The sequence below is a fragment of the Hemitrygon akajei genome, chromosome 1, assembly GCF_048418815.1.
Source record: "Hemitrygon akajei chromosome 1, sHemAka1.3, whole genome shotgun sequence".
Lineage (NCBI taxonomy): Eukaryota > Metazoa > Chordata > Chondrichthyes > Myliobatiformes > Dasyatidae > Hemitrygon > Hemitrygon akajei.
The window spans coordinates 165,826,874-165,853,183 of record NC_133124.1 but is presented as its reverse complement, the minus strand read 5'-3'; the positions used below and the strand labels follow the sequence as shown (position 1 = coordinate 165,853,183).

The window sequence follows — 26,310 nt, the reverse complement described above, 5'->3', positions numbered from 1 at the left end:
GGGAAAGAAAGTAAAGAATAATAAAACCAATTATACAACAAGTTACTAAAAGTCTACAGCCAAGCAGGTGATTGTACAAATATATAAGCAAGCATAAAGAATGCTAAAACTACAGGGAAAACAATAAAAACATCAATCCCACAGCAGTGTCTGTGCTCCTGAAACTGTATCAGATTCACAGCACTGGACAAGGTCAGCTGTGATCATTACACTGCTTTGAGAAATCGGTCAATGTGTCTGACCATATTATCCAGAACATACAGGGCCAGGATGCATTTTATCATCTCGATCCGTTCACCTTTCCACTGATTGGAAACCACAAACATGGAACGCCTTTCCATCCCAGTACGTACCGCCAAATTCTCAAACTGAGGGAAAGGAAGGAGAGAGAGAGGGTATTAACCTTATAACCATATAACAATTACAGCAGGGAAAAAGGCCATCTCAGCCCTTCTAGTCCGTGCTGAACGCATACTCTCACCTAGTCCCACCGACCCACACTCAGCCCATAACTCTCCATTCCTTTCCTGTCCATATACCTATCCTTTAAATGTTATCCTTTATAACACCTCTCCCTCTTGTCCCTCCCATTCTATCGCACCTGAAGAAATGAAATCCAGGAGTATTTAGTTGCCAATCACACCCCTCCTGCAACCATGTTTCACTAATAGCTACAACATCATATTTCCAGGTATCAATCCATGCTCTAAGCTCATCCACCTTTCTTACAATGCTCCTAGCATTAAAATAAATGCATTTAAGAAATTCTCCACCTCTTCCTCTCTGTTTATTTCTACCAGTCCAAAGAACTTTACTGTCTTCTTTTTCTTCCTTCTCCCAAACATCTGTTCCTACACTCTGGTTACCCTTCCCCCTCATATCTAGTTTAAATCCACTGGAGCCTCTCTAGCAAATCTACCTGCAAGAATATTTGTCCCCCTCCAGTTCAGATGTCAACCATCCTGCTGGAACAGGTCCCACCTTCCCTGGAAAACTGCCTAATGCACCATCAATAACTCTCTGAGACGGGAGGCGAGATATCGGCTTTTATTGACTGGAAGAAAGAACAAGCAGCAATTGACCACCATGCTACATCCTGGAGACTGAGGGCAGGGCTCAGGCCTGAATCGCCTTTATACCGGGGTCTGTGGGAGGAGCCACGGTCAGTGGGAGAAGCCACAGGAGCAGTCAGCAGGGGTGGCGTGTCCAGACAGGTATATGTAGTTCACCACACTGCCCAAATTATCTATAAATCTGAAGCCCTCCCTCCTGCACCATGTCTTCAGCCACGTGTTGATCTACACTATCTTACTATTTCTAAACTCACCTACATGTGGCACTGGTAGCAATCCTGAGATTGCTATCCTGGAGGTCCTGTCCTCTAACTTGGTGCCTAGCTCTCTAAACTCACCTTTCAGGACCTCCTCACTCTTCCTACCCACGTCATTGGTCCCTACATGGACCCCGACATCCGGCTGCTCACCCTCCCTCTTGAGAATACTGAGAACTCGTATTAATGGAATTATAAACTCCACAAGCTTCAGATTCACGGGCAATGGTAGCAGTAATAGGGACAGAGAGAATAGTTCCATTGGGATGGGTTTCAGCTGAACTGTGTTGTGGCCAGTGTCCTGAGGAATCACGTGAATTCTGTGTAGACCAGGATTCAGACTATACAGAAAGGGGAGAGTTCCAAGGGCAGGAAGCTTAATAACTGAGGAGGAAGTGAGAGACTGGTGGCACAGAGGAGTGAGAGGGGATTTGACAAACAAAGTGTGGCAGGAAGGGGGCAGAAAATATCAGTAAAAGAGTCAGCACAAAGTAAAGCCTGAGTAATAGAGTGACTAAGGAGATGGTGCAGGAGGAGGAGGGCTTCAGATTATTGGATCATTGGGCTCTCTTCCAGGGAAGGTGGGACCTGTACAAATGGGATGGTTTGCACCTGAACTGGAGGAGAAGTGAATATCCCAGTAGGAAGGTTCTAGTGTTCTGAGGGTGGGGGGGTGGGCACTGGTTGGGGATGTAAACTATAGCTGCAGGGGAAGGGAACCAGAGTGCCGGAACAGACAGTGGAGTGGTCATGGAGATGGATGTTTATAGGTCTACAAAGAAGGTCAGGAATCAAAAGGTTGATTATGGTGGGGATAATGTTCTGAATTTTGAATATTTCAATGCCAGGAGTATTGTAGGAAGGGCAGATGAGCTTAAGGCATGGATCAGGGTATGGAATTATGATTTGTAGACATTACTGAGACTTGTTTGCAGGAGGAATAGGACTGAATGTCAAATGTCCTGGAATTTTTTTGCTTCAGATATGATAGAGTGGGAGGGATTAAAAGGGATGGTGTGGCAATTCTATTCAGGGAAAATAACATGGCAGGGCTTATACAGGATAGAATGAACAGTTCGTCTCCTGAGGCCTTGTAGATAGAACTGAGGAACAAGAAAGGTATGTATGATCACGTTAATGGGATTACATTATGGATCACGTAATATGCAGCAGGATTTAAATGATCAAATTAGAGAGATCACAGACTGTAATAAGAAACATATGGTTGTGAGTTGAGGTGCTTTAAACTTTCCACCTATTGACCAGGACACCCATGCTGTTGACGGGCTGGAAGGGATAGAATATCTCAAGTTTGTTCAGGAAAGTTTCCTGAATCAGTGCATGGAGATCCCAAATACAGAGTGTGTGATTCTAAATCTCCAATCAGGGAATGAGACAGGGAAGGTGACAGAAGAGTGTGTAGGTGAACACTTTCTATCTTGTGATCACAATACCATTTGTTTCAAGATAATTACGGTGAAGGGTAGGTCTGTTCCTTGGGTTGAGATTCTAAATAGGTGAAAGGCCAAATTTGGAAGAACCTGGCAAGTGTATATTGGCACAGTTCTTTGGTTTTCTAGAGCTATTGAGATGTTGGTTAAGAAGGAGGAAGTGGATAGCAGGAATGGGCAGGTAGAAACAAATTAGGTACATGAGGAGTATAAGAAATTCAAGAGAATCCATTACGAAAATAATCAGGGCTAAAAGAAGACATCAAGGCTTTTGAAGATATTTTAAGAATACAAAGGCAGGAAGGAACAAAATTTCTCCTTTGAAGTTCAGAGCTGAAAGATATGGCGGAGATCTTAAATGGATTTTTTGCATCTGTATTTACTGAAACCATAAGATATAGGAGAAGAATTAAGCCACTTGGCCAATCCACAAATTCATCATGGCTTATCCATTTTTCACCTCAGCCCCAAACTCCTCCCTTCTCCCCATGTTCCTTCATGCCTTGAGCAACCAAAAGTCTATTAATTGTGCTTTGAATATACATAATGACGTGGCCTCCATTGCCACCTGTGACAATGAATTCCACAGATTCACCACTCTCTGGATAAATAAATTCCTCCATTCTTTAAGCCCTCATTAATGATGTACTAAGGGACTTTATTAATTGGTTCGTATTCGTTTACTTTGATGATATCCTGATATTTTCTAGCACCCCCCAAGAACACGTTCACCATGTCCGTCAAGTTCTTCACAGACTGTGGGAAAACCAATTATTTGTGAAGGCGGAGAAATGTGAGTTCCAGGTTCCTTTGGTCAGCTTCTTGGGTTATATCATCGAGAGCGAGCAGGTGAGAACAGACCCGAGAAGATCCGGGCAGTGTAAGAATGGCCCAGGCCCACGACCTGCAAACAACTTCAACGATTCCCGGGGTTTTGCAAATTTCTACCGCCGATTTATCAGAGACTACAGTCGAGTGGAGGCCCCCCTTACCCGGCTTACCTCGTCTACTACCCCCTTCTGTTGGGACTCCAAAGCTGACTCGGTGTTCAACAACCTGAAGAGGCGTTTCACCACCACTCCCATCCTGGTCCATCCGGACCCAGCCCGTCAATTGATTGTCGAAGGTGGACACCTCTGACTCCAGGATAGGAGCAGTCCTGTCCCAGCGATCAAGTTCGGATGAAAAGCTTCACCCCTGTGCCTTCTATTCTCGCTGACTGTCCCCCGCTGAGCAGAATTACAGAATCGTGAACTCCTGGTAGTCAAGCTAGCATTGGATGAGTGGAGGCACTGGATGGAGGGGGCAAAACAACCATTTGTGGTATGGACTGATCATAAGAACCTTGGGTATATTCAGACCACCAAACATTTGAGCTCTTGCCAGGCCCATTGGGTGTTATTTTTTGGATGGTTCAAGTTTTCCTTCATATACTGTCCAGGGTCCAGGAACAGGAAGCTGGACGCGCTCTCCCACCAATACGACTCCAAGGAGGACTCTTCCAGCCCAGGGACTATCCTCCCACCATCCTGCATGGTCACCACACTCACTTGGGAGATTGAGTCCAATGTAAAAGAAGCCCAACAGGATGACCATGACACCGGCAATGGACCCGGCAATTGTCGGTATGTGCCTGTTTCCGTCAGACATCAGGTTCTCCAATGGGAGCACATGTCATGGTTCCCTTGCCATCCCAGGAGTGATTGAACACTGGCCCTCCTGACAAGACACTTTTGGTGGACGTCCATGGAGGTGGATACCTGTTCCTATGTCTCAGCATGTGCCATCTGTGCCCGGGGAAAGGTCTCTCATCGACCACTCGCAGGCTTATTCCATCCTCTACCCGATCCTGGTCGCACATCGCCCTGGACTTTATCACCGGTCTACCCCCTTCACATGGGAACACCACCATACTCACCATGGTAGACTGGTTCTCCAAGGCGGTGCACTGTAGCCCTCCCTAAACTCCCTTCCTTTCAAGAAACCACAGATCTTCTCATCCACTGCCTCTTCCACCTCCACGGAATCCCCACAGACATTGTCTCCAATTGTGGTCCCCAGTTTGTCTCACATGTTTGGAAGGCCTTCTGTCAAGCCTTAGGTACATCGGTCAGCCTGTCATCCGGCTTCCATCCCCAGACAAACAGGCAGACAGAATGGGTCAACCAAGACCTGGAGGGGGGCATCACATGATGACGTAGGGTCGAGACGTTGGGAATCCAGCTCCCTCGTAAAAAGTAATGAAATAGGGTTTAAATGAAGAAGAGTTAACAAATACCTATTAGAAACTATTTATAAGCAACTCAGGATTATTTTTAGGTATGGCTCCTAAACCAAAACAGAAGAAAGCTACTACTTCGAAGACTGCACAAATCGGCGGGGAAAAAGGCCTAACCGTCTCGGCGAAGCCTTGTACTCAAGTTGGATCTCCTCCCGGCGAAGTGCATGGCACTTCTGATGATACAGGACAGGAAGTTGCGGCAATGTCGGCGGTCTCTGAAGAAGCGGCAAGAACAACGCATGCGCAAAGAAACAAGTATGCATGAACAGATATTAACAAAACTACAAATCCCAACTACGGTTGGAAGTGAATCGGAAGTGGAATCAGATTCTTTGGGAAACACAGATGAAGAAGAAGAGGAAAAGGAGGAGATTAAAGGAGACATAAGAGATATCCTGATATATATGATGAATGAATTAAAAGCTATAAGAACAGATATAAGAAGGATGCAGATTACACTCGATAATGTGGTGGAAAAACAAAAGAAGATGGATAATAAAGTTAAAGAGATGGAAGTAAAAATGGAAGAAAACACTGAAAGAATAGATAAGATAGAAGACAATAATCTTGCCTGGACAATAGAAAGAAAATGGATGTTGGAAAAAATAGATGCACTTGAAAACTCTAGTAGATGAAATAATATTAAAATTGTCAGTCTTATAGAAGGTACAGAGGGAGAAAATCCAATAAAATTCTTCCAAGAATGGATTCCGAAAATTTTGGAAATGAAAGAAGGAAGTCAAGTAATTGAAATTGAAAGAGCACACAGAGCTTTAAGACCAAAACCTCAACAAGATCAAAATCCAAGATCAATTTTGATAAAATGCTTAAGATACCAAGATAAAGAAATTATCTTGAAGGCAGCTACACAAGGTGCTAAAAAGAGAAATGGGACATTGATGATAGAAGGGAAAAGAGTTTTTTTATCCAGACATAAGTTACGATCTTCTGAAGAGGCAGAAGTAATTTAATCCAGTGAAAAAATCTTTATGGGAAAAGGGCTATAAATTTTTATTGAGCTACCCAGCAAAATTGATAATTTTCCTGGATAACGAAGAAAGAAGATTTTTCGTTGACTACCGGAAAGCGGAGAAATTTGTACAAGAACTACCTGATATCCATGAGGAGGGGAAAAGAATTATAGAAATGAAGTGGACTAATGATGAAGACCGAAATAAGGTTGGACTTGATGGACATTTATAAGGAATAAGAAAAAAATAGTTGAGGAGTATTAATTGGGAGTAGACACATTAATTATTATTTTTTTTCTTCACTAATATATTTTCTTTCTTTCTTTTATCGCGGGGGAGCTGGAGGAGCTCCTGATCGATGGCTGCGAGTTTCACGTGTACAATCATGGCGATTGCCATGACCCGTAAGATGGGGGGGGGTAATGTTGTGTTTCTTTTTATTCACAACATTAGTGGGGGGGGGGGTATTCTGTTTTTTTTCTTATATATTAGTTACCTTTCTTCTATTTTTCTTCTTTTTTGCCTGGATGATTGGGGAGAGACTCATAGCAACATGGAGAATTTTAAAGAGTTCCCAAGGTATTATGTATGATTAATTTACTTTTTTTTAAAGTTTTAATGTTAATGGACTTAATGGACCTGTGAAAAGAAAAAGAGTTTTAACATATATTAAGAAAATGAAAGGAGATATAGCTTTTCTATAAGAAACACATTTAACAGAAACAGAACATAAGAAATTGAAGAGAGATTGGGTTGGAAATGTCATTGCAGCTTCATTTAATTCAAAATCGAGAGGAGTTGCAATTTTAGTTAATAAAACTTTACCAATTAAAATACAAAATGTAGTAATTGATTCTGTGGGGAGATATGTGATTATACATTGTCAAATTTTTTCAGAATTATGGACTCTTATGAACATTTATGCAACAAATGAAAATGATGCAAAATTCATACTAGAAGTTCTTTTGAACTTGGCTGATGCACATGATAAAATATTAATAGGTGGAGACTTTAATTTTTGTTTAGATCCAGTTTTGGATAGGTCAACTAAAGTTGCTACAAAATCAAAAGTAATAAAACTAACTTTATCATTAATGAAAGATTTAAACCTGATTGATATATGGAGAAAAATTAATCCAAGAGAAAGAGACTATTCATTTTATTCAAATAGACATAAAACTTACTCAAGGATTTTTTTATTATCAAAAAATATTCAGGATAGAGTGAAAAGTGTGGAATATAAAGCAAGAATACTGTCTGATCATTCCCCCTTGATAATGACAATGATAATGATGGATAAGGAGGAATCAATCTATAGATGGAGATTTAATTCAATTTTATTAAAATGTCAAGATTTTTGTGATTTTATGAAAAAACAGATTCAATTTTTTTTGGATATAAATTTATATTCAGTTGAGGATAAAATTGTATTATGGGAAGCGATGAAAGCATATTTAAGGGGTCAGATTATAAGTTATACATCTAAAATTAAGAAGGAATACATGGCAGAAATAGATCAATTGGAAAAAGATATAAAGTTAGAAAAAGAATCTCAAAAATATATGACAGAAGAAAAACAAAGACAACTTGTTAATAAAAAATTACAATATAATACACTCCAGACATATCGTACAGAAAAATTATGAGAACTAAACAGAAATATTATGAATTAGGTGAAAGATCACATAAGATTCTTGCTTGGCAGCTGAAAACAGAACAGGCTTCTAAAACAATAAATGCAATTAGAACAAGTGCAAATAAGGTTACTTATAAACCTTTAGAAATTAATGAAACATTTAAAATTTTTTATACTGAACTATATCAATCAGAATCACAAAATAAGATTGCTGAGATAGATAAATTTTTATCACAAATAACCCTTCCAAAATTAGATTTGGAAGAACAGAAAGGATTAGATATGCCATTTACATTAAAAGAGGTTGAAGAAGCTTTAGGATCACTTCAGAGTAATAAATCCCCAGGAGAAGATGGTTTTCCTCCTGAATTTTATAAAAAATTTAAAGATTTATTAATTCCTCCTTTTATGGAATTAATATATCAAGTGGAAGAATGCATAAACTCCCACAATTTTTTTTAACAGCGATCATAACTGTATTGTCAAAAAAAGATAGAGATCCTTTAAAACCAACATCACATAGGCCTATTTTTTTGTTGAATACAGATTATAAAATAATAGCAAAAAATTTATCTAATAGAATATCTAAATATTTACCAGAATTAATACATATGGATCAAACAGGTTTTATTAAAAACAGACCATCAATGGATAATATAACTCGGTTATTTAGTATAATTCATTTGGCACAAAAAAAGAGAGGAAATGAGTGTGGCAGTTGCTTTGGATGCAGATAAAAGCATTTGATAGATTGGAATGGGATTTTTTATTTAAGGTATTGGAAAAATATGAGTTAGGAAAATCTTTTATACAATGGATTAAAACTTTAACTACTAATCCTCAAGCTAAAGTAGTTACAAATGGTCAGATTTCAACACCATTTTGCTTAACGAGGTCAACTAGACAAGGCTGCCCATTATCACCTGCTTTATTTGTATTGGCAATAGAACCATTAGCTGAATTAATTAGATCAGATTCAGACATTGGGGGCTTTAGAGTTAATCAAGAAGAATATAAGATTAATTTATTTGCTGATGATGTTTTGATTTATTTAACAAACCCATTGCAATCTTTGCAAAGACTATCTTTTAGATTGGAAGAATATCGGAAAGTATCAGGGTATAAAGTAAATTGGGATAAAAGTGAATCCTTACCAAAGGAAATTATAATCAATGTCGATTAGTAACTCAATTTTGATGGTCAATAAATGGGATAAAATATTTAGGTATTAGAGTTGATAATGATGTAAAAAATTTATATAAACAAAATTATTTGCCATTATTAAAAAAAATAAAGAGGATCTGGATAAATGGATGATGTAACCAATAACATTAATAGGTAGAGTTAATGCTGTAAAAATGAATAAATTTCCTAGATTGCAATATTTATTCCAAGCTTTACCAATACAATTGCCTCAGAAGTTTTTTCAAGAACTGAATAAATATGTAAGGAAATTTCTTTGGAACGGAAAGATGTCAAGAATATCATTGGAAAAATTGACATGTTAATTTGATTTAGGGGGGGTTACAACTTCCAAATTTTAAGAATTACTATAAAACAAATCAACTTAGATTTATTGCGTCTTTTTTTGATGAAGAAAAACCAGCATGGATTAGAATAGAATTAGATAAGATAGGAGAAAACATACCAGAAGATTTTATATATAAATGGGAATCCAAATGGATACGGGAAAAAAAAGAATCTCCTATATTAAGACACTTGATTGATTTATGGAATAAGGTAAATATGGATGATGAGATTAAGAAATCTTTATTAGCAAAAAGAACTTTAATTCAAAATAGGCTTATTCCTTTTTCAATGGATAATAAACTTTTACATAATTGGTTCCAAAAGGGGATTAAATATATAGGTGATTGTTTTGAAGGAGGTATATTGATGTCATTTGATCAATTAAAAAATAAATATAAAATATTAAATCACTCTCTTTTCTGTTATTTTCAATTAAAGGGTTATTTATGAGAAAAGCTGGGTTAAACAATGTTGTAGCCAAAACCTAGGGAAATAGAAATATTAATTCAAAAAGGAAAAATTAAAAAATTTACATCCTGTATGTACAATTTGATTCAAAAACAGACAATTAAATCAGGAATTCATCATTCAAGACAAAAATGGGAATCTGATTTGAATATTAAAATTGATGGAAAACGCTGGTCAAGATTATGTTCTGATAGTATGATAAATACAATAAATGTTCGACTTAGATTAGTACAATATACAATAGGAATATTTAAAACGAATTGAGTCAACCCGAAAAATTTCCGAAATTGAAACCATATACGTAAGGTATATTTAACTATCGTGTTGTCAATTCGTTTCGGCAATTTAGAAAAAGCAAAAGGGAGAGAAGTACCTAAGATAGAACCCAAAGCATAACCTGGTACTGATTTAATTTCCAAACTCACCCAATGAGGACCAAAAGGACCATCCCAGTCTTTCAACCAACATAACAAATATCTAATATTAACTGCCCAATAATAAAATCTGAAATTAGGTAATGCCAACACACCTTCCTTCTTTGTCTTCTGTAAATATATTTTACCTAACCTGGGATTTTTATTCTGCCATATATATGAGGAAATTTTTTAATAAACATTAGTAAAAAAGGATTTCGGAATAAAAATTGGTACCGCTTGAAAAATGTATAAAAACTTAGGTAAAATAACCATCTTAATAGCATTAATCCTACCTATCAGAGATAAAGATAATGGTGACCACTTAGTAAACAAGCCTTTAATCTGATCAATTAAGGGTAAAAAATTAAACCTAAATAATTCCTTATGTTTTTTTGTGATTTTAATCCCTAAGTAAATAATTTACATAATTGGTTCAAAAGGGGATTAAATATATAGGTGATTGTTTTGAAGGAGGTATATTGATGTCATTTGATCAATTAAAAAATAAATATAAAATATTAAATAACACTCTTTTCTGTTATTTTCAATTAAAGGGTTATTTACGAGAAAAGCTGGGTTAAACAATGTTGTAGCCAAAACCTAGGGAAATAGAAATATTAATTCAAAAAGGAAAAATTAAAAAATTTACATCCTGTATGTACAATTTGATTCAAAACAGACAATTAAATCAGGAATTCATCATTCAAGACAAAAATGGGAATCTAATTTGAATATTAAAAGATGGAAAAAGCTGGTCAAGATTAGGTTCTGATTGTATGATAAATACAATAAATGTTTGACTTAGATTAGTACAATATAATTTTTTACATCAATTATATATAACACCACAGAAAATAAATAGATTAAATTCAAATATGTCTGACCAATGTTTTCGATTTAATCAAGAAATTGGTACTTTTTTACATTCTACTTGGTCTTGTTTTAAAATTTAATCATTTTGGATAAATCTAAGACTTTTATTGGAACAAATTACTGGAGTACAACTCCCACATAGTCCAATATTATTTTTATTAGGAGACATTGAAGGGACAATACCGAAACTTAAATTGAATAAGTATCAGAAAAAGTTTATAAAAATTGCATTGGCAGTAGCCAAAAAGGTTATCACAGTTACTTGGAAATCTGATTTATATTTAACTATGGATCATTGGAATAATGAAATATATAGTTGTATTCCACTTGAAAAAATTACATACAATCTAAGAAATGAATATGATATATTTTTGAAAATTTGGCTCCCATACCTACAAAAGATAGGATTAAACACATAGGTCCTTTGAAGACAAAATTATAAAGTAATTGGGGAAAGTAAAAATAAATATTAAAATTATTTTGAATTCCATGGAGCATGTGGGGATCCTTCGATATCCAATCTTTCTCTTCTTTCCTTTTTTTCTTTCTTTAGACAAGTGTTAAGGGGGGAGGGTTAAGGGGAGGGGGGAGGGTTAATATTATTTTTTCTCTTTCTTACTATTTTATCATTACATTTATTCTTTGTAATTTTCTAAAAAAAATAATTAATAAATAAATAAAAACAAAAACCAAGACCTGGAGGCAACGCTACGTTGTGTAACGGCAAACAACCCGTTGACCTGGAACGACCACCACCCATGGTTTGAGGACACCCACAACTCTCTGGTGAGCTCTGCCATTGGAAGGTCTCCATTCGAGTCTTGCTTGGGGTATCAACCCCCGCTGTTCCCCGCGCAAGAAGAGGAGATTGCAGTACCGTTGATTTACATTTATTTCCCATTGAGGAAGATGTACTGTCACAGTCCCTTCTGGCAATCCCCCACCTGGCTACTTACTTCGGGAATTGGACCTCAATCCCCTCGTTTAGGTTCCAATCATTCCCAGGTTCCACTAACTACACACACCTACTTTCCATCGCAAATGCAGTATAAAAACCCTGTGATCACAGCAAGAAGCTGTCAGTTTGTTGGTTGGCTCTGGTGTGAGTAACCTTGTTTCATGGTTCTTGGGACTACCAGTTCTAAGTCTTGCATCACTCCCAGATACCAATTCCACACTCGCTATGTCAAGAACGCCTCCAGAATCTTTCTCTGTGCCTGTGTCCTGCATTTGGGTTCATCCTCAGCCTTGTACTTGCAACAGGATAAGTGTTCAAAAGCTTGGGGTTCAAGGGTGCAGGGAACTGGGACAGAAGTAGATGAGATCCAGGACAGATCAGCTGAATTGTAATGATAGGGGCAGCATGATAGAGGAGCTGAGTGACATGCTCCTACCTCCTGTGTTTGCCTCTCTGCTGTCAGTGGGATCATGTTATGCACAGATTGGATGCTGTGTTTCCAACCCCAATGTCAGCAATAACAGGGAACTGATCAGTAACTTCAAGAGGGGGAACCCAGAGGAACATGAGCCAGTCCTCACTGGGGTTTCAAGAGGTGGAGAAAGTCAGCAACTTTAAATTCATTGGTGTTACTATTTCAGAGGACCTGTTCTGTGCCGAAAAATTAAGTGCAATTATGAGCAAAGCAGAAGCATAGAGGTTTAAAAAGGTTTGGGATGACATCTAAAACTTTGACAAACTTCTCTGGATGTGTAGTGGAGAGTATATTGACTGTCTGTCTCACAGTCTGGTATGAAAGGCTTATAGAAGGCAGAGCGGAGTGATGATAGTGCTGAATGGTGATTCCTTTGCTTGCATCTTCAGAACAGCTCTATTTCCATCTTTAACATCTTTATTTTTCGCTTTCAGGATTCTTTTGAAGACCCTGACATGGAGTTACATGCTCACTACAGTTCTCCTGCACTTGGGGTTTCAGGACTGGCCGTTGTTCGTCATGCCAAGGGCTCAGCCTAAGTATTTGGAAGCCTAGGAACTTGAGCCTCTGAAGATGAGCGGATCGAGGGTTGATATCACGACAGGAGACCCGTGTGTCATCGGACAAGTCGGAATATCTGTGGCTGTGTGCCCAGACACTCGTGATCTTTGGGCACAGAGCTCAAATAAAAAGCGGCATGGCGGAATTTTAACATTGTAAACCAGAGAGTTGTTTGTTATGTCTCCCTGCTCACTGTGAAAATTGAGACACCTCTTTCTCCCTTATTAGGGAGAGAGCCTGTGGTATGTCGAATGCCGGGTGAACAATGTCGTCTTTGGGGTAACTGCAAGTCTGTGTCTTTACTGTTGCTTGCTCAAGTTTGAGTGTTTGGTGGTGGGTGCTGATGCTTTTTTTGCCAGTGGGGTGGGGGAAGAGGGGATTGTTGCTTGCTGCTGCTTACGTGCGGGGGGGAAATTTGGGAGGGCAGAACATTTGACCATCGTTCTCTCTTTGGGTCACTCCTCTGTTTTCGTGGATGGTTGTGAAGAAAGCATTTCAGGAAGTGTATTGTATACATTTCTCTGGCAATAAATGTACGTTTCAAATCTTGAAAGCATCAATGCCCTCGAAAGGAAATCCTACCAAGATTGTGAATATGGCCCAGCCCATCACGGGTAAAGCCCTCTCCACCACTGAGCACATCTGCATGGAGTGATGTGGCGGGAAAGCAACAACTATCATCAGGGACAGCCACCACCCTGGACATGTTCTCCTCTCATTGCTGCCATCAGGAAGCAGGTACAGGATCTGTCAGACTCGCACCACCAGTTTCACAAAGTTATTACCCATCAATCATCTGGCTCTTGAACCAAAGGGAATAACTTCACTTGTACCATTGAGATGTTCCCACAACCTGTGGCCACACTTTCAGGGGCTCTTTATTTCAAGTTCATGATGTTTATTACTAATTTATTTTTATGAGTATTTCTTTCCTTTGCATTTGCACAGTTGTCTTCTGCACACTGGTTGATTGCCGAATTTAGTGGTTTTTCATTGAGTTCAAGTAAATTTTGTCACTAAAAATAGCCCTGTGTCTTTTTCCTGTGGGCATACTCAGTAAATCTACAAATCAGTAACTATAACAGGATTAATGAAAGATCAACCAGAGCTCATAAGACAACAAAGTGTACAAATGCAAATATAGATGAATAGCAATAATTAGCAAGAACATGAAATAAGAAGATGAAGAGTCCTTCAATGGAGATCCCCTCCCTGCTTCCCCTCCCCCATCCCTTCATCTTTCCTCTGATTGTTTTTTCTCCTGGCACCTACCAGCCTTCTCCTATCCACCCAGCCCCCACCTTCTTTATAGAGCCCCTGCCCCCTCCTTCAGTCCTGATGAAGGGTCTCAGCCCAAAACGTTGACTGTCCATTTCCATGGATGCTGCCCGACCTGCTGAATCCCTCCAGCTTGTTGTATGTGTTGCCTTCAATGGAGATGATTTGTTCTGGGACCATTGCAATGGATGGGCAAGTGAGTGCAGTTATCCCCTTTTGTTCACGAACCTGATGGTTGAGGAGTAGTAACTGTTAATGAAACTGCTGGTATGAGTTGTGAGGCTCTTGTACCTTCGACCTGTTAGCAGCAGTGAGACAAGAGCATGGCCTGTGTGGTGAGGACCGCTGATGAAGGATGCTGCTTTCCTACAGCAGTGTTTCTTGACGATGTGCTCAATGGTTGGGAGGACTTTACCTGTGATGTACTTGGCTGAAGCACAATCTTTTGTTGGATATTCCATTAAAAGGCATTAGTGTTTCCATACCAGGCCATGATATAGCCAGTCAATACACTGCACATCTATTGAAGTTTCTCAAAGTCTTTGTGATGACAAATCTCTACAGGCTCCTACGGAAGTAGAGGCACGGGTGTACGTTTACACAATCGCATTTACCTGCTGGGTCCTCTGAAATGGTAACACCAAGGAATTTAAAGTTGCTAGCCATCTCAACGTCTGATCCTCCAATAAGGACAGGCTCACAGACCTCTGGTTTCCCTCTCCTGAGTCTACAGTCAGCTCCTTGGCCTTGCAGACATTGTGTGAGAGGTTGTTGTTATGACACCACTCAACCAAATTTTCAATCTCCCTCCTGTATGCTAATTCATCACCAACCTTGATACGGCCCACATGGTGTCATCAGCAAACTTAAATATTGGTGTTGGAGCTTTGTTAGCCACACAGTCAAAGGTGTAAAGTAGGGGGCTAAGCATACAGCCTTGTGGTGTACCAGTGCTGATGGAGATCGTGGAGATGTTGTTGCCAATCTGAAGTGACAAGTATACAAGTGAGGAAATCCAGGATCCAATTGCACAAGGGGGTTTTGACACCAAGGTCTTGGAGGTTATTGATTAGTTTTGAGGGGATGATGGTACTGAATGCTGAGCTGTAGCCAATAAAGAGGATCCTGATGTATGTATCTTTCCTGTTCGGATGTTCCAGGGTTGTGTGAAGAACCAGTGAGGTGTCATTGGCTGCAGACCTGTTGCTCCAGTCAGCAAATTGGAGTGGATCCAAGTCAGCTCTCAGGCAGGAGCTGATATGTTTTATCACCAGACTCTCAAAACTCTTCATCACTGTGGGTGTCAGTGCAACTGGGCAGGTCACCATGCTCAGTTGTTCTTATTCTATTATGAATTTATTGAGTATGCCTGCAAGAAAATGAATCTCAGGGTTGTACGTGGCGACAAAAATATTCTTTGATAATAAATTTACTTTAAACGTTGAACATGAATGCACATCACTGACTGAGTGTCCGATGACCGCCTGAGGTCATTAATTATAATGACATGGAAATGGTGGTTCACTGTTACCTGCCCGAGGTTAATCAAGGATGGAAAATAATCATTATGTCTGTCTGCAAACACACAATATGGGACCAGTACACTGTAAAAACATTGTACTGATATCACTGCTCCTGATTTAACAGATTATTACCTTCTTCTGCAGTGGCTCATATTGATAAATCCATTTATTGTGTTTCTCTTCTATCTCTAAATTTTCAAACTTGGTCGCAATTACAACCCTGTAAACATCTGGAAAAGAGAGATGATCCAGATTTCAATATGAAGCTGCAATGCTGAGGTGTCAATGGTTACACAAACTATAAGAAAGCACTTACTCTTCTGTGCCACTGTCGTCTGTAACTCCTGAAACTCGTTCATTTTATCGTCACTGATGCTGTCCATGGTGTTGATGTTAAATAAGAGCATGACTCCATGAATTACATTTTCCGGAATAACGGGATAGCTGGAAATATCTGAGTCAGGGTTGAAACTGTGTAACTGCGTGAGACAATGAAGAACTGGTTACAGAGAAGCAGCAAGAACACCGATGATCACACTCACTCAGCATTGAGTTGAACTCTGACTGGAGAGACGAGGCTTATCAGACAAAGCCCAGTGATCAGGGCCACTGATCTGCTGAGATCCATTGGGCCCCAACCTCACTCCTGCTCAGGGATTGGTGGGGTCGCTTTGTCCCTGTCAGCTGGGAATGTTGCTCTCTCCAGTTCACTCTTACTCTGCAGATCTTTTCACTGTGAGTCCACTCTGTCCCCAGGAGCTGTTTCGGAATTTGCTCTCAGTTTCTCAGTACTCAGACGCTGGTTCTGTCTAATCTGTCAGTAATGTAATTCCAAACATCAAGGTATGATAGCAAGGTTTACAGATCAGTCAGAAACTGTCTGTGTGGAGTAAAGTTTCAGAATGCAGTACGATGCAGATCGTTAGTCCGTTTGAAACATGATAGAGTCATAGACAGGCAGTGATCATAAGATGATTGAATTCACCTTGCAATTTGTAAGGGATGAGCTAAAGTCAGTAGTACAGTGGGGTAAAGGATATTCTGGAGGTATGAGAGGAACTGGCCAGAGTAGGTTGGAGAGGGGCACTATCAGGGATGACAGCAGAACTGCAATGGCTGGAGTTTTTTGGGAGTATTTCCGAAGGCACAGGATAGATACAGATCAAAGATGAAGTATTCTAAAGGCAGGATAACACAACCGTGGCTGACAAAGGAAATCAAAGACAACATAAAAGAAAAAAGACAGGACATATTAGTGGGAAGACCAAAGACTGGGACACTTTTTTAAAAAAAACACCCAGATGCAACTTAAAAAGCCATAAGGAGAGAAAAGATGAAATATGTAGGTAAGCTTCCCAATAATATCTAAACGGATACCAAAAGATTTTTTCGACATATAAAGAGCAAAAGAAAGGTGAGAGTAGGTATTGGACCCCCTGGAAAATGATGCTGAAGTGGTAGTAATGGGGGACAAGGAAGTGGAAGATGAACTGATAAAGTATTTTACATCAGACTTCACTGTGGAAGACACTAGCAGTATGCTGGAAGTTCAAGAGTGTCAGGGGCAGAAGTGAGTGCAGTTGCTATTACTAGGGAGAAGGTACTTTGAACGCTGGAAGGTCTGGAGGTAGATAGGTCATCTGGACCTGATGGACGACATTCTAGAATTTGGAAAGAGGTAGCTGAAGAGCTTGTGGAGGCATTCATAATTATGTCTGAAGGATCACTGGATTCTAGCATGGAGCTGGAGGACTGTAAACGACAACTGCTACCCCACTCTTCCAAGAAGGGAGGGAGGCAAAACAAAGGGAACTATACGTCAGTTTGCCCAATCTCAGTGGTTGGGAAGAATCCATTGTTAATAATGAAATTGCAGAGTACTTGAAGGCACATATTAAAATAGGCTGAAGTCAGCATGGTTTCCTTGAGGAAAATCTTTCCTGACAAAACTGCTGGAATTCTTTGAAGAAATAACAAGCAGGATAGACAACATCAGTGGATGCTGTGTACTTGATTTTCCGAAGTATATTGGCAAGGTGGCTCACATGACACTGCTTAGTAAGATAGGAGTCCATGCTATTACAGGAAAGACACTAGCATGGATATTGGATTGGCTGATTGTCGGGAGGCAAAAGTGGGAATAAAAGGAACCTTTCGTAGTTGCCTATGGGTGACTACTGGTGTTCCACAGGAAATAATGTTAGGACCATTTCATTTTATACTGTATGGGAATGATTTGGATGATGGAAGTCAGAACTTTGTGGCCAAGTCTGCTGGTGATACACAATAGGTGGAGGGGCAGATAGTGTGGAGGAATTAGAAAGACTGATGAAGGTTTAGACAGATTAAAAGATGCTGCTTTGCCTCAATTCTATAGACTCTGTGTCTGTCTCCTGAGTATACACAGATGCAAAAATATTGTTTACGATCTCCTCCATTTGTTTTGGCTCCACACATGAATCACCATTCTGATCTTCCAGAGGACCAATTTAGCCCCTTGCAATCCTTTTGCTCTTAATATATCTGTAGAATCCCTTCAGATTCTCCCTCACCTTGTCTGCAAGAGCAAATTCATGTCTTCTTTTAGCTCTCCTCATTTAGTTACTAAATGTTCTCTTGCATTTCTTGTACTCCATAAGCACCCCATTTCGTCATCCCTGCCTGTACTTGCCATGCACCTCCGTCTTCCTCTTAACCAGGTTCTCTATATCTCTGGAAAACCATGAGTTTTCAAGACATGAGTTATCTTTGCCTTTTATCTGACAGGCATATATAAACTTAGTTCTCTCAAAATGTCTCTTCTAAAAGCCTGCCACTTACTAAGTAACAAGGTGTTCAAGTTGACATTTGTCAGATCATTTCTGGTCAAAATTGTCCTTTCCCCAATTTAAAATCTCAACCCACAGACCAGACCTAGCTTTTTGCATATTTACCCTAAATCTAATTGTATTGTGTAGGGGTGTATGGGGTATACAGGGTGGGTAGCACCTCTGATGGTGGACTTGTCAAGCTCCACCCAGGGCCTGTTCATCAAACTTAATTCCCCACCCGCCACCCAGGTGTCTCCAAGTAACTGTTTGCATGTGACAGTGGCCACACCCCGGTACACCGTTTGATAGGTGGGCTCAACCAGTTGAGGTAACCGGGAATCTCCAATCCCGGGGAGGTAGGGATATGCCTACCCTCGCATGCAAAGCCAGTTCCTGCGGACTGAGTGGATAAGATTCACTACGAGATCCATCAGCCAAGAAGGCGGTGCTGCAATGCTTCCTGGAGAGCAAAGGGCACGACAAGATACAGAAGACACACGGCTATCCACTACAGCTGAGGAAGTCTCCATTCGTGGCAATTTTTCATACCATTGTCCAAGATTTTTGAGGCTGAGAGAGTGGAACTGCCCCAGTGCAACAGTCTTCACTACAAAACTTCTTCCACACTGTTCTAAGACATTGTTGGAAATGATGGATACCCAACACAATGGCAATTTGGTCACGATGCAAAGTGTTCCCCTACACAAACTTCTGTCACCTGCCCTGGTTCATTCCCTAATGGCAGGTACAGTTTCACACACTCTCACTGGGACTGCTATGTACTGATTAAGGAAACTTCCCTGAACACATTGGACAAACTTAATCCCATCGAACCTTCTTACAGTATGGCATTCCCAGTCAGTATGTGGAAATTAAAATCACCTATTATAGCAAACTAACGTTTCATACAACAGTCTGTGATTGATTCACTAATTTGTTCCTCCAAATCCCTCGGCCTGTTGGGTGGTCTGTAATATAACCCCTTTCACATGGTCATGCCTTTCTTACTGCTCACTTCCACCATGTCCCGGTGTGTTATTCCAGCGCTAATCTCTGTCACCATGTCCCTGTGTGTCACTACCGGACTAATCTCTGTGACCATGTTGATGTGTGTTACTCCGGGACTAATCTCCATCACTGTGTCCCTGTGTGTTACTCTGAGACTAATCACTGTCACTGTGTCCTTGTGTGTTACTCCAGGACTAATTTCTGTCACTGTGTCCCCATGTGTTATTCTTTGATTGCTTTTCTCCAGGTATTTCCGTATAACTTCATTTTCAGAGTACAATGCTTTGTCAGCCCAAATTATCGCTTCATCCCCATTGGGAATCAAGCCCCTGTCTTCTGAGTCCTTCAGTTTTGTGGGAAACTTTTTTGGTCCCATTTCTCTGTTCTCTTTCCGAGTTTTCTCAGTGTTTTATGAAACTCCAGTCCTATGTATCAGAAATATGAAGTAGCTGAGGAAACTCACGTCTGTTTCTTTGGGAACTCTTCCTTCCAAGATCATCTGTAACACTCTCTTTTTCAGATCTGTTGTCTCCATTACATTCCATCCAGCAGTATCCCAAAATTTTATCTTCTCTGCTCTGTAGGACCTGAGCTGTGAATTTTCAAAGAAATGTAAATTTTATGGCTTCTTTGATGGCGAGTGAAGTTCTGTGTAATGTAGGGCACACGTTAGTCAATGTTCAGCAAGATCCCATAAATAACAGAATAGTGAGCAACAAAGTATCTGCTTTTGTGTTGTTGGATGACAGCACAAAATGTACATGGGGACACTGGACAACTGCCCACTTTTCCCTCGGTGATGGGATATCCCAGGACACAAGGAAACTCTGCTTCCCTCGCTGCCATGGGACTGTTTACATCCTCGTCAGAGGGCAGATGAATCGTTGGTGTACGGACCCTAAGACACTCTGACTGCAATAAATATATCCAGGATTACTGTATTTAAATCTCTGGATTCCTCTTTCAATCTGCAAATTTCCAGTTCACTGAGGAAACCAGATTAATATGGACAGTCTGGGGTGAGAGAAACAGAGAATGTTGAGATACTCAAAAAATCAGGCAGAATCCATGGAGAAATAAACCAGGAATGATCTTAAGAGAATGAAACTGGAGAATGCCTGCAAGATGGCTTTTTAGAGAAATGTGGTCGAGCCCACGTGAGAAAAGGTCATTCTAGATTAGGTGTTCTGAAATTAATCGGATTTTATTAAGAAGTTTAAGATGTAAGAATCCTTAAGAGGCCGTGTTCACAATATGATTGAATTCACCCTGATGTTTGAGAGAGAAAAATTAAAATAAGATGTATTAGTATTACAGTGGAGTAAAGGGAATGACAGAGGCATGAGAGAGGAGCTGGCCAAAGTTGATTGGAAAGGGGATACGAGCAGGGATGACAGCACAGCAATGGCTGGAGTTTCTGAGAGCATATTGAAATATGAAGGATATACTCATCCCAAAGAAGGAGTACACTAAAGTGGGGAGATAATGGGGCAACCGTAATTAACAGGGACTGTCCAAGGCAGCAGAAAAGCAAAACGAGGGAGCATATAATATAGCCAAAAAAATCATTGGAAGTTAGAGGTTTGGGAAGATTTTCAAAATCATCAAAAGGAAACATGAGCAGTTGTAACTTCAAGTAAGTTACCAGGAATGTGATGAAGGCAAAGCAGTGGATTTGTTTACATAACATTTGACAAGATCCTTCATGGGAGGTTGGTCAAGAAGTTCCAGTTGCTTGGAGATCAAGATGAGATAGTAAATGGGATTAGACATTGGATTTGTGGGAGAAGCCAGAGAATGGTAGTAGATGGTTACCTTGCTGGAGCCCTGTGACTAGTGGTATGCTGCAGGAACCAGTGCCTGGTCCATTGCTGTTTGTCATCTGTATCAATGATCTGTATGATAATGTGGTTAACTGGATCAGCAAATTTGCAGATGACTCCAAAATAGGGGAGTAGTGGACAGTGAGGAAAGCCAATGTGGCTTACACAGTGATCTGCATCAGCTGGAAAAACAGGTTGAAAAATGGCAGATGGAATTTAATGCAGCCAAGAGCGAGGTATTACCAGGGTAGCTCTTACACAGGGAATGGCCAGACAGAGAAGAGTGTGGTTAAAAAAAAAGGATCTGGAAATACAAGCCCATAATTCATTGAAAGTGGTGTCACAGGTAGCTAAAGTTGTAAAGAAGGTCTTGGTACATTGGCCCTCATAAATCAATGTATTGAGTATGGAAAATGGGACGTTGTGTTGACATTGTACAATATGTAGTGAGGCGACTAGAACTGAGCACAGTACTCCAAGTGGGGTCTGACCAGGATCTGCAAAGAGAGATAGTAGATTGGATAGGGGGGAGCCAGTGGATGTAGTATATTTAGTTTTCAAACGGCTTTTGACAAGTTCCCACACAGGAGATTAGTGTGCAAACTTAAAGCACACGGTATTGGGGGTATGGTATTGATGTGGATAGAGAATTGGTTGGCAGACAGGAAGCAAAGAGTGGGAGTAAACGGGACCTTTTCAGAATGGCAGGCAGTGACTAGTGGGGTACCGCAAAGCTCAGTGCTGGGACCCTAGTTGTTTACAATATATATTAATGATTTAGATAAGGGAATTAAATGCAGCATCTCCAAGTTTGCAGATGACACGAAGCTGGGCGGCGGTGTTAGCTGTGAGGAGGAGGCTAAGAGGATGCAGGGTGACTTGGATAGGTTAGGTGAGTGGGCAAATTCATGGCAGATGCAATTTAATGTGGATAAATGTGAGGTTATCCACTTTGGTTGCAAGAACAGGAAAACAGATTATTATCTGAATGGTGGCCGATTAGGAAAAGGGGAGGTGCAACGAGACCTGGGTGTCATTGTACACCAGTCATTGAAGGTGGGCATGCAGGTACAGCAGGCGGTGAAAAAGGCAAATGATATGTTGGCATTCATAGCGAAAGGATTTGAATACAGGAGCAGAGAGGTTCTACTGCAGTTGTACAAGGCCTTGGTGAGACCGCACCTAGAATATTGTGTGCAGTTTTGGTCCCCTAATCTGAGGAAAGACATTCTTGCCATAGAGGGAGTACAGAGAAGGTTCACCAGATTGATTCCTAGGATGGCAGGACTTTCATATGAAGAAAGACTGGATCAACTAGGCTTATACTCACTGGAATTTAGAAGATTGAGGGGGGATCTTATTGAAACGTATAAAATTCTAAAGGGATTGGACAGGCTAGATGCAGGAAGATTGTTTCAGATGTTGGGGAAGTCCAGAACAAGGGGTCACAGTTTAAGGATAAAGGGGAAGCGTTTTAGGACCGAGATGAGGAAAAACTTCTTCACACAGAGAGTGGTGAATCCGTGGAATTCTCTGCCACAGGAAAGAGTTGAGGCCGGTTCATTGGCTATATTTAAGAGGAAGTTAGATATGGCCCTTGTGGCTAAAGGAATCAGGGGTCTGGAGAGAAAGCAGGTACAGGGTTCTGAGTTGGATGATCAGCCATGATCATACTGAATGGCGGTGCAGGCTCGAAGGGCCGAATGGCTGACTCCTGCACCTATTTTCTATGTTTCTAAGTTTCTATCCATAGTTCAGCACAGAGCCAAGTCATGGAACAGTGATATGAACTGGCCCTTCCCTCACCTCGGGCCCTGACACCCAAATCTTTTCAATCTGATCTGGTGCCTAAATTAATGTCCAAAGATCAAGTTCAATCATCTCGAAATGCTCGAGGCAGGACCCCAGTGCCTTGATTTGGCCTGTACCTGAACTTTGCAATTCCACCCCCCACTTAAATCTCCATCCAGGCATCAAGTTCAATTTGCCTCAGTACGGTCTGGGACCTGGACACAACCATATCAATCTGTCAAATTTCTTCTGCAGAATCCCTGTTTCCCCAAAATAGCCTGCCCCTCCAACTATGTTCATATTGTCCACAAATCTGGCAATGAAGTCATTAATTCCATCATCCAAATCAATGGCAGACAAAATGAGAAGAAGCAATCCCAATATTGATGCTTCTGGAACACAACTAGTCACCAGCAGCCAACTATTCCAATACTTTGCCTCCTGCCAGTCAGCCCATCTTCTGTCCATGCCAGTAACTCTCCTGTAATACCATGGGCTATTAACTTGTTTAGCTGTTCATGAGTGACTCCTTGACAAAGGCCTTCTGAAAATCTAATTAAACAGCATCCAATGACTCTCCTTTGTGTATCCTACCTGTTATTTCCTCAAAGAATTCCATCAGGGTTGTTAGATAAAATATCCCCTGACTTTGGCCTATTTTGTCCTGTGCCTACAAGTCTATCAAAACCTTATCCTTAATAATGGAGTCTAACATTTTCCCAACTACTGAACTCGGGCTAATTGGCCTATAATTTCTTATATTTTGCCCCCACCCTCCCTTCTTAATTTCCCAGCAAATTGGTCACTAGTTATCAGGACATGTATTTAAATGCCACCTTTCCCAGCCTCAGGATCTCCCAGGGTGCTCTCCACCCAATCGTTTGGAGTGAGGCTTGTTGGACCATTCACTGCCTCTGATGTGGACACCGGGGTACATCAGGGAGACAGAAAATGGGCAATGAATTCATGGTGAATACATCATCTTATACAGTCCGCGTGTTTATATTAAAGTGACGGCAGTGTGTGTACCTCTGGTGTGAGAGACCCGGGATTGTTTCCTGTCGGGACACAGGTTATGGTCGCTCCTCGTGGATCCAGAGCGGAGAGGAATGTGTTGATGGTCGATGATTTCCCAGCCCCAACCATGCCGAAGAGCAGGATGTTTATACAGCCTCCACAGCCCTCAGGAGGGTTGTAGTTACGCACGTAGTCCCTCAGAGTGTCCAGATTCCTGACAAAGACAGAGACAAGCATCAGCTGTCTGGGTGAAACGGGTTAACGAAAACATCACAGTTACCTGTGTCGGTTGGGATGACACACCGTGATTAAGGGAACCTACCGCTCGTCCATGGTTGGGAAGTGAAAACAGCCGTCCTTTGAAAAATCTGAAATGCAATATGAAAGCATTAATTTCTTTGTTTTATTCACGCGGGGGGGGGGGGCGGGGGGGTTGGTCTCAGTAACAGACTGAAGATATAAACTTACCGCTTCCCATGTTTGGCGCCGTGTGTACACAGTAATCTGCGGAGAGTTGATTGCGATTTAGATTGCGCAAATCCAAGTAAGTTTCTATCTTGCAATTTCACTTTGAGACTGATCGATGCGCGAACTTGGGCAGGATGCTCAATGTAAGGCAGGAACTAGTAAATAATTTTACAGTGACATCACGTTCATTCCGCTCTTCCTGTTCGTCTGGATCCAGGGACTCCTCCCAGGGCGAACTCCTTATCTGTGAACAGCCCTTTGCGTTTATAAGACTATGACCGTACCTTTACCTAGGGCTGCCAACCACAATTAAAGTCAGAAAAAGAAGAAGATAACCTTATGTCCTCACCACCCACAGCCAGGAAACCTGATGGGACTCTCCGCCGGGAAACCCCTGCCGCATTGTTCCACCGGAGAATGTTGCTAACCTCCAGACCCTACATACCACCGAGCCCTTCACCTTCCCTGTGGGTCTGGAGACACTGTGATCAGTCTCCACCCTGTCCAACACATCAGCTTCATCTCTGCTCTTCGATCAACCAATGTTGTCACAGTTTCCCATATCATTCAGTCCCAGATGGAGAAGTGGCCTTCCCATGGGAGCAGTGGTTTTCCAGGGTCGTGTACTCAGCCTGGGAAAGGTATCAGGAGATCCATAGAAACATAGAACACTACAGCACAGTACAGGCCCTTCAGCCCTCCATGTTGTGCCGACCCATATAATCCTTTAAAAAAAAGCATTAAACCCACGCTACCCCATAACCCTCCATTTTTCTTTCATCCATGTGCCTGTTCAAGAGGCTCTTAAATACCCCGAATGTTTTAGCCTCCACCACCATCCCTGGCAAGTCATTCCAGGCACTCACAACCCTCTGTGTAAAAAAATCTTACCCCTGATGTCTCCCCTAAACTTCCCTCCCTTAATTTTGTACATATGCCCTCTGGTGTTTGCTATTGGTGCCTTTCAGATGTAGGAGTCACTTCAGGTAAGAAGTAGGAGAGGACTGTGGAAATAACTAACTCAAACTGTTGTCTACAGGCCACCAAACAGTAGCATGGATATAGGGTGCAAGTTGAATAGGGAGTTAACATTGGCATGTGGCAAAGGTAATGTCGCAGTAGTTATGGGGGATTTCAACATGCAGGTGAACTGGGAGAATTAGGTTGGTGCTGGACCACAGGATAGGGAGTTTGTAGAATGCTTACAGGATGCATTCTTGGAACAACTTGTACAAGAGCTGACCAGGGACAAGACTATTCTGGATTTAGTGGTATGTAATGAACAGGATTTGATAAGCGATCTCGCAGTAAAGGAGCCATTAGGAGGTAGTGATCACAATATGATAAGCTTTTATCTGCAATTTGAGAAGGATAAGGGCAGCTCAGAGGTGTCAGTGTTGCAGATGAACAGGGGAAACTATGGAGCCATGAGGGAGGAGCTGGCCAAAGTTGACTGGACGGATAGCCTAGCAGAAAAGACAGTGGAACAGCAATGGCAGGTATTCTTGGGAATAATGCACAGGGTGCAAAATCAGTTCATCCCCCAGAGAAGGAAGGATTCAAAGGGGGGAAAGGGGCTTCAGTGGTTGACAAAGGAAGTCAGAGACTGCATAGCATTAAAAAAAAGGAAATATGACAGAGC

At 41.0% G+C, this 26,310-nt stretch overlaps 1 protein-coding gene across 2 annotated transcripts; it reads right to left on the bottom strand.

Moving 5' to 3' along the window:
• Positions 1 to 9: 9 nt before the first annotated feature.
• On the bottom strand, positions 10 to 24,809 carry LOC140732087 (interferon-induced protein 44-like). 2 transcript variants are annotated; one of them, XM_073054236.1, is made up of 7 exons: positions 24,669 to 24,809; positions 24,523 to 24,568; positions 24,213 to 24,414; positions 20,033 to 20,161; positions 16,068 to 16,230; positions 15,884 to 15,981; positions 10 to 368 (listed from the first exon to the last, which is right to left on the bottom strand). In XM_073054236.1, the coding sequence occupies exons 1-7, from the start codon at positions 24,676 to 24,678 to the stop codon at positions 207 to 209; spliced, it is 810 nt and encodes a 269-aa protein (XP_072910337.1). In that variant the 5' UTR covers positions 24,679 to 24,809; the 3' UTR covers positions 10 to 206. The 2 variants fall into 2 exon arrangements, with proteins under 2 accessions (XP_072910337.1, XP_072910345.1); XM_073054244.1 differs by lacking the exon at positions 15,884 to 15,981 and having other exon boundaries at positions 349 to 368; positions 24,669 to 24,808.
• Between the last annotated feature and the right edge of the window lie 1,501 nt (positions 24,810 to 26,310).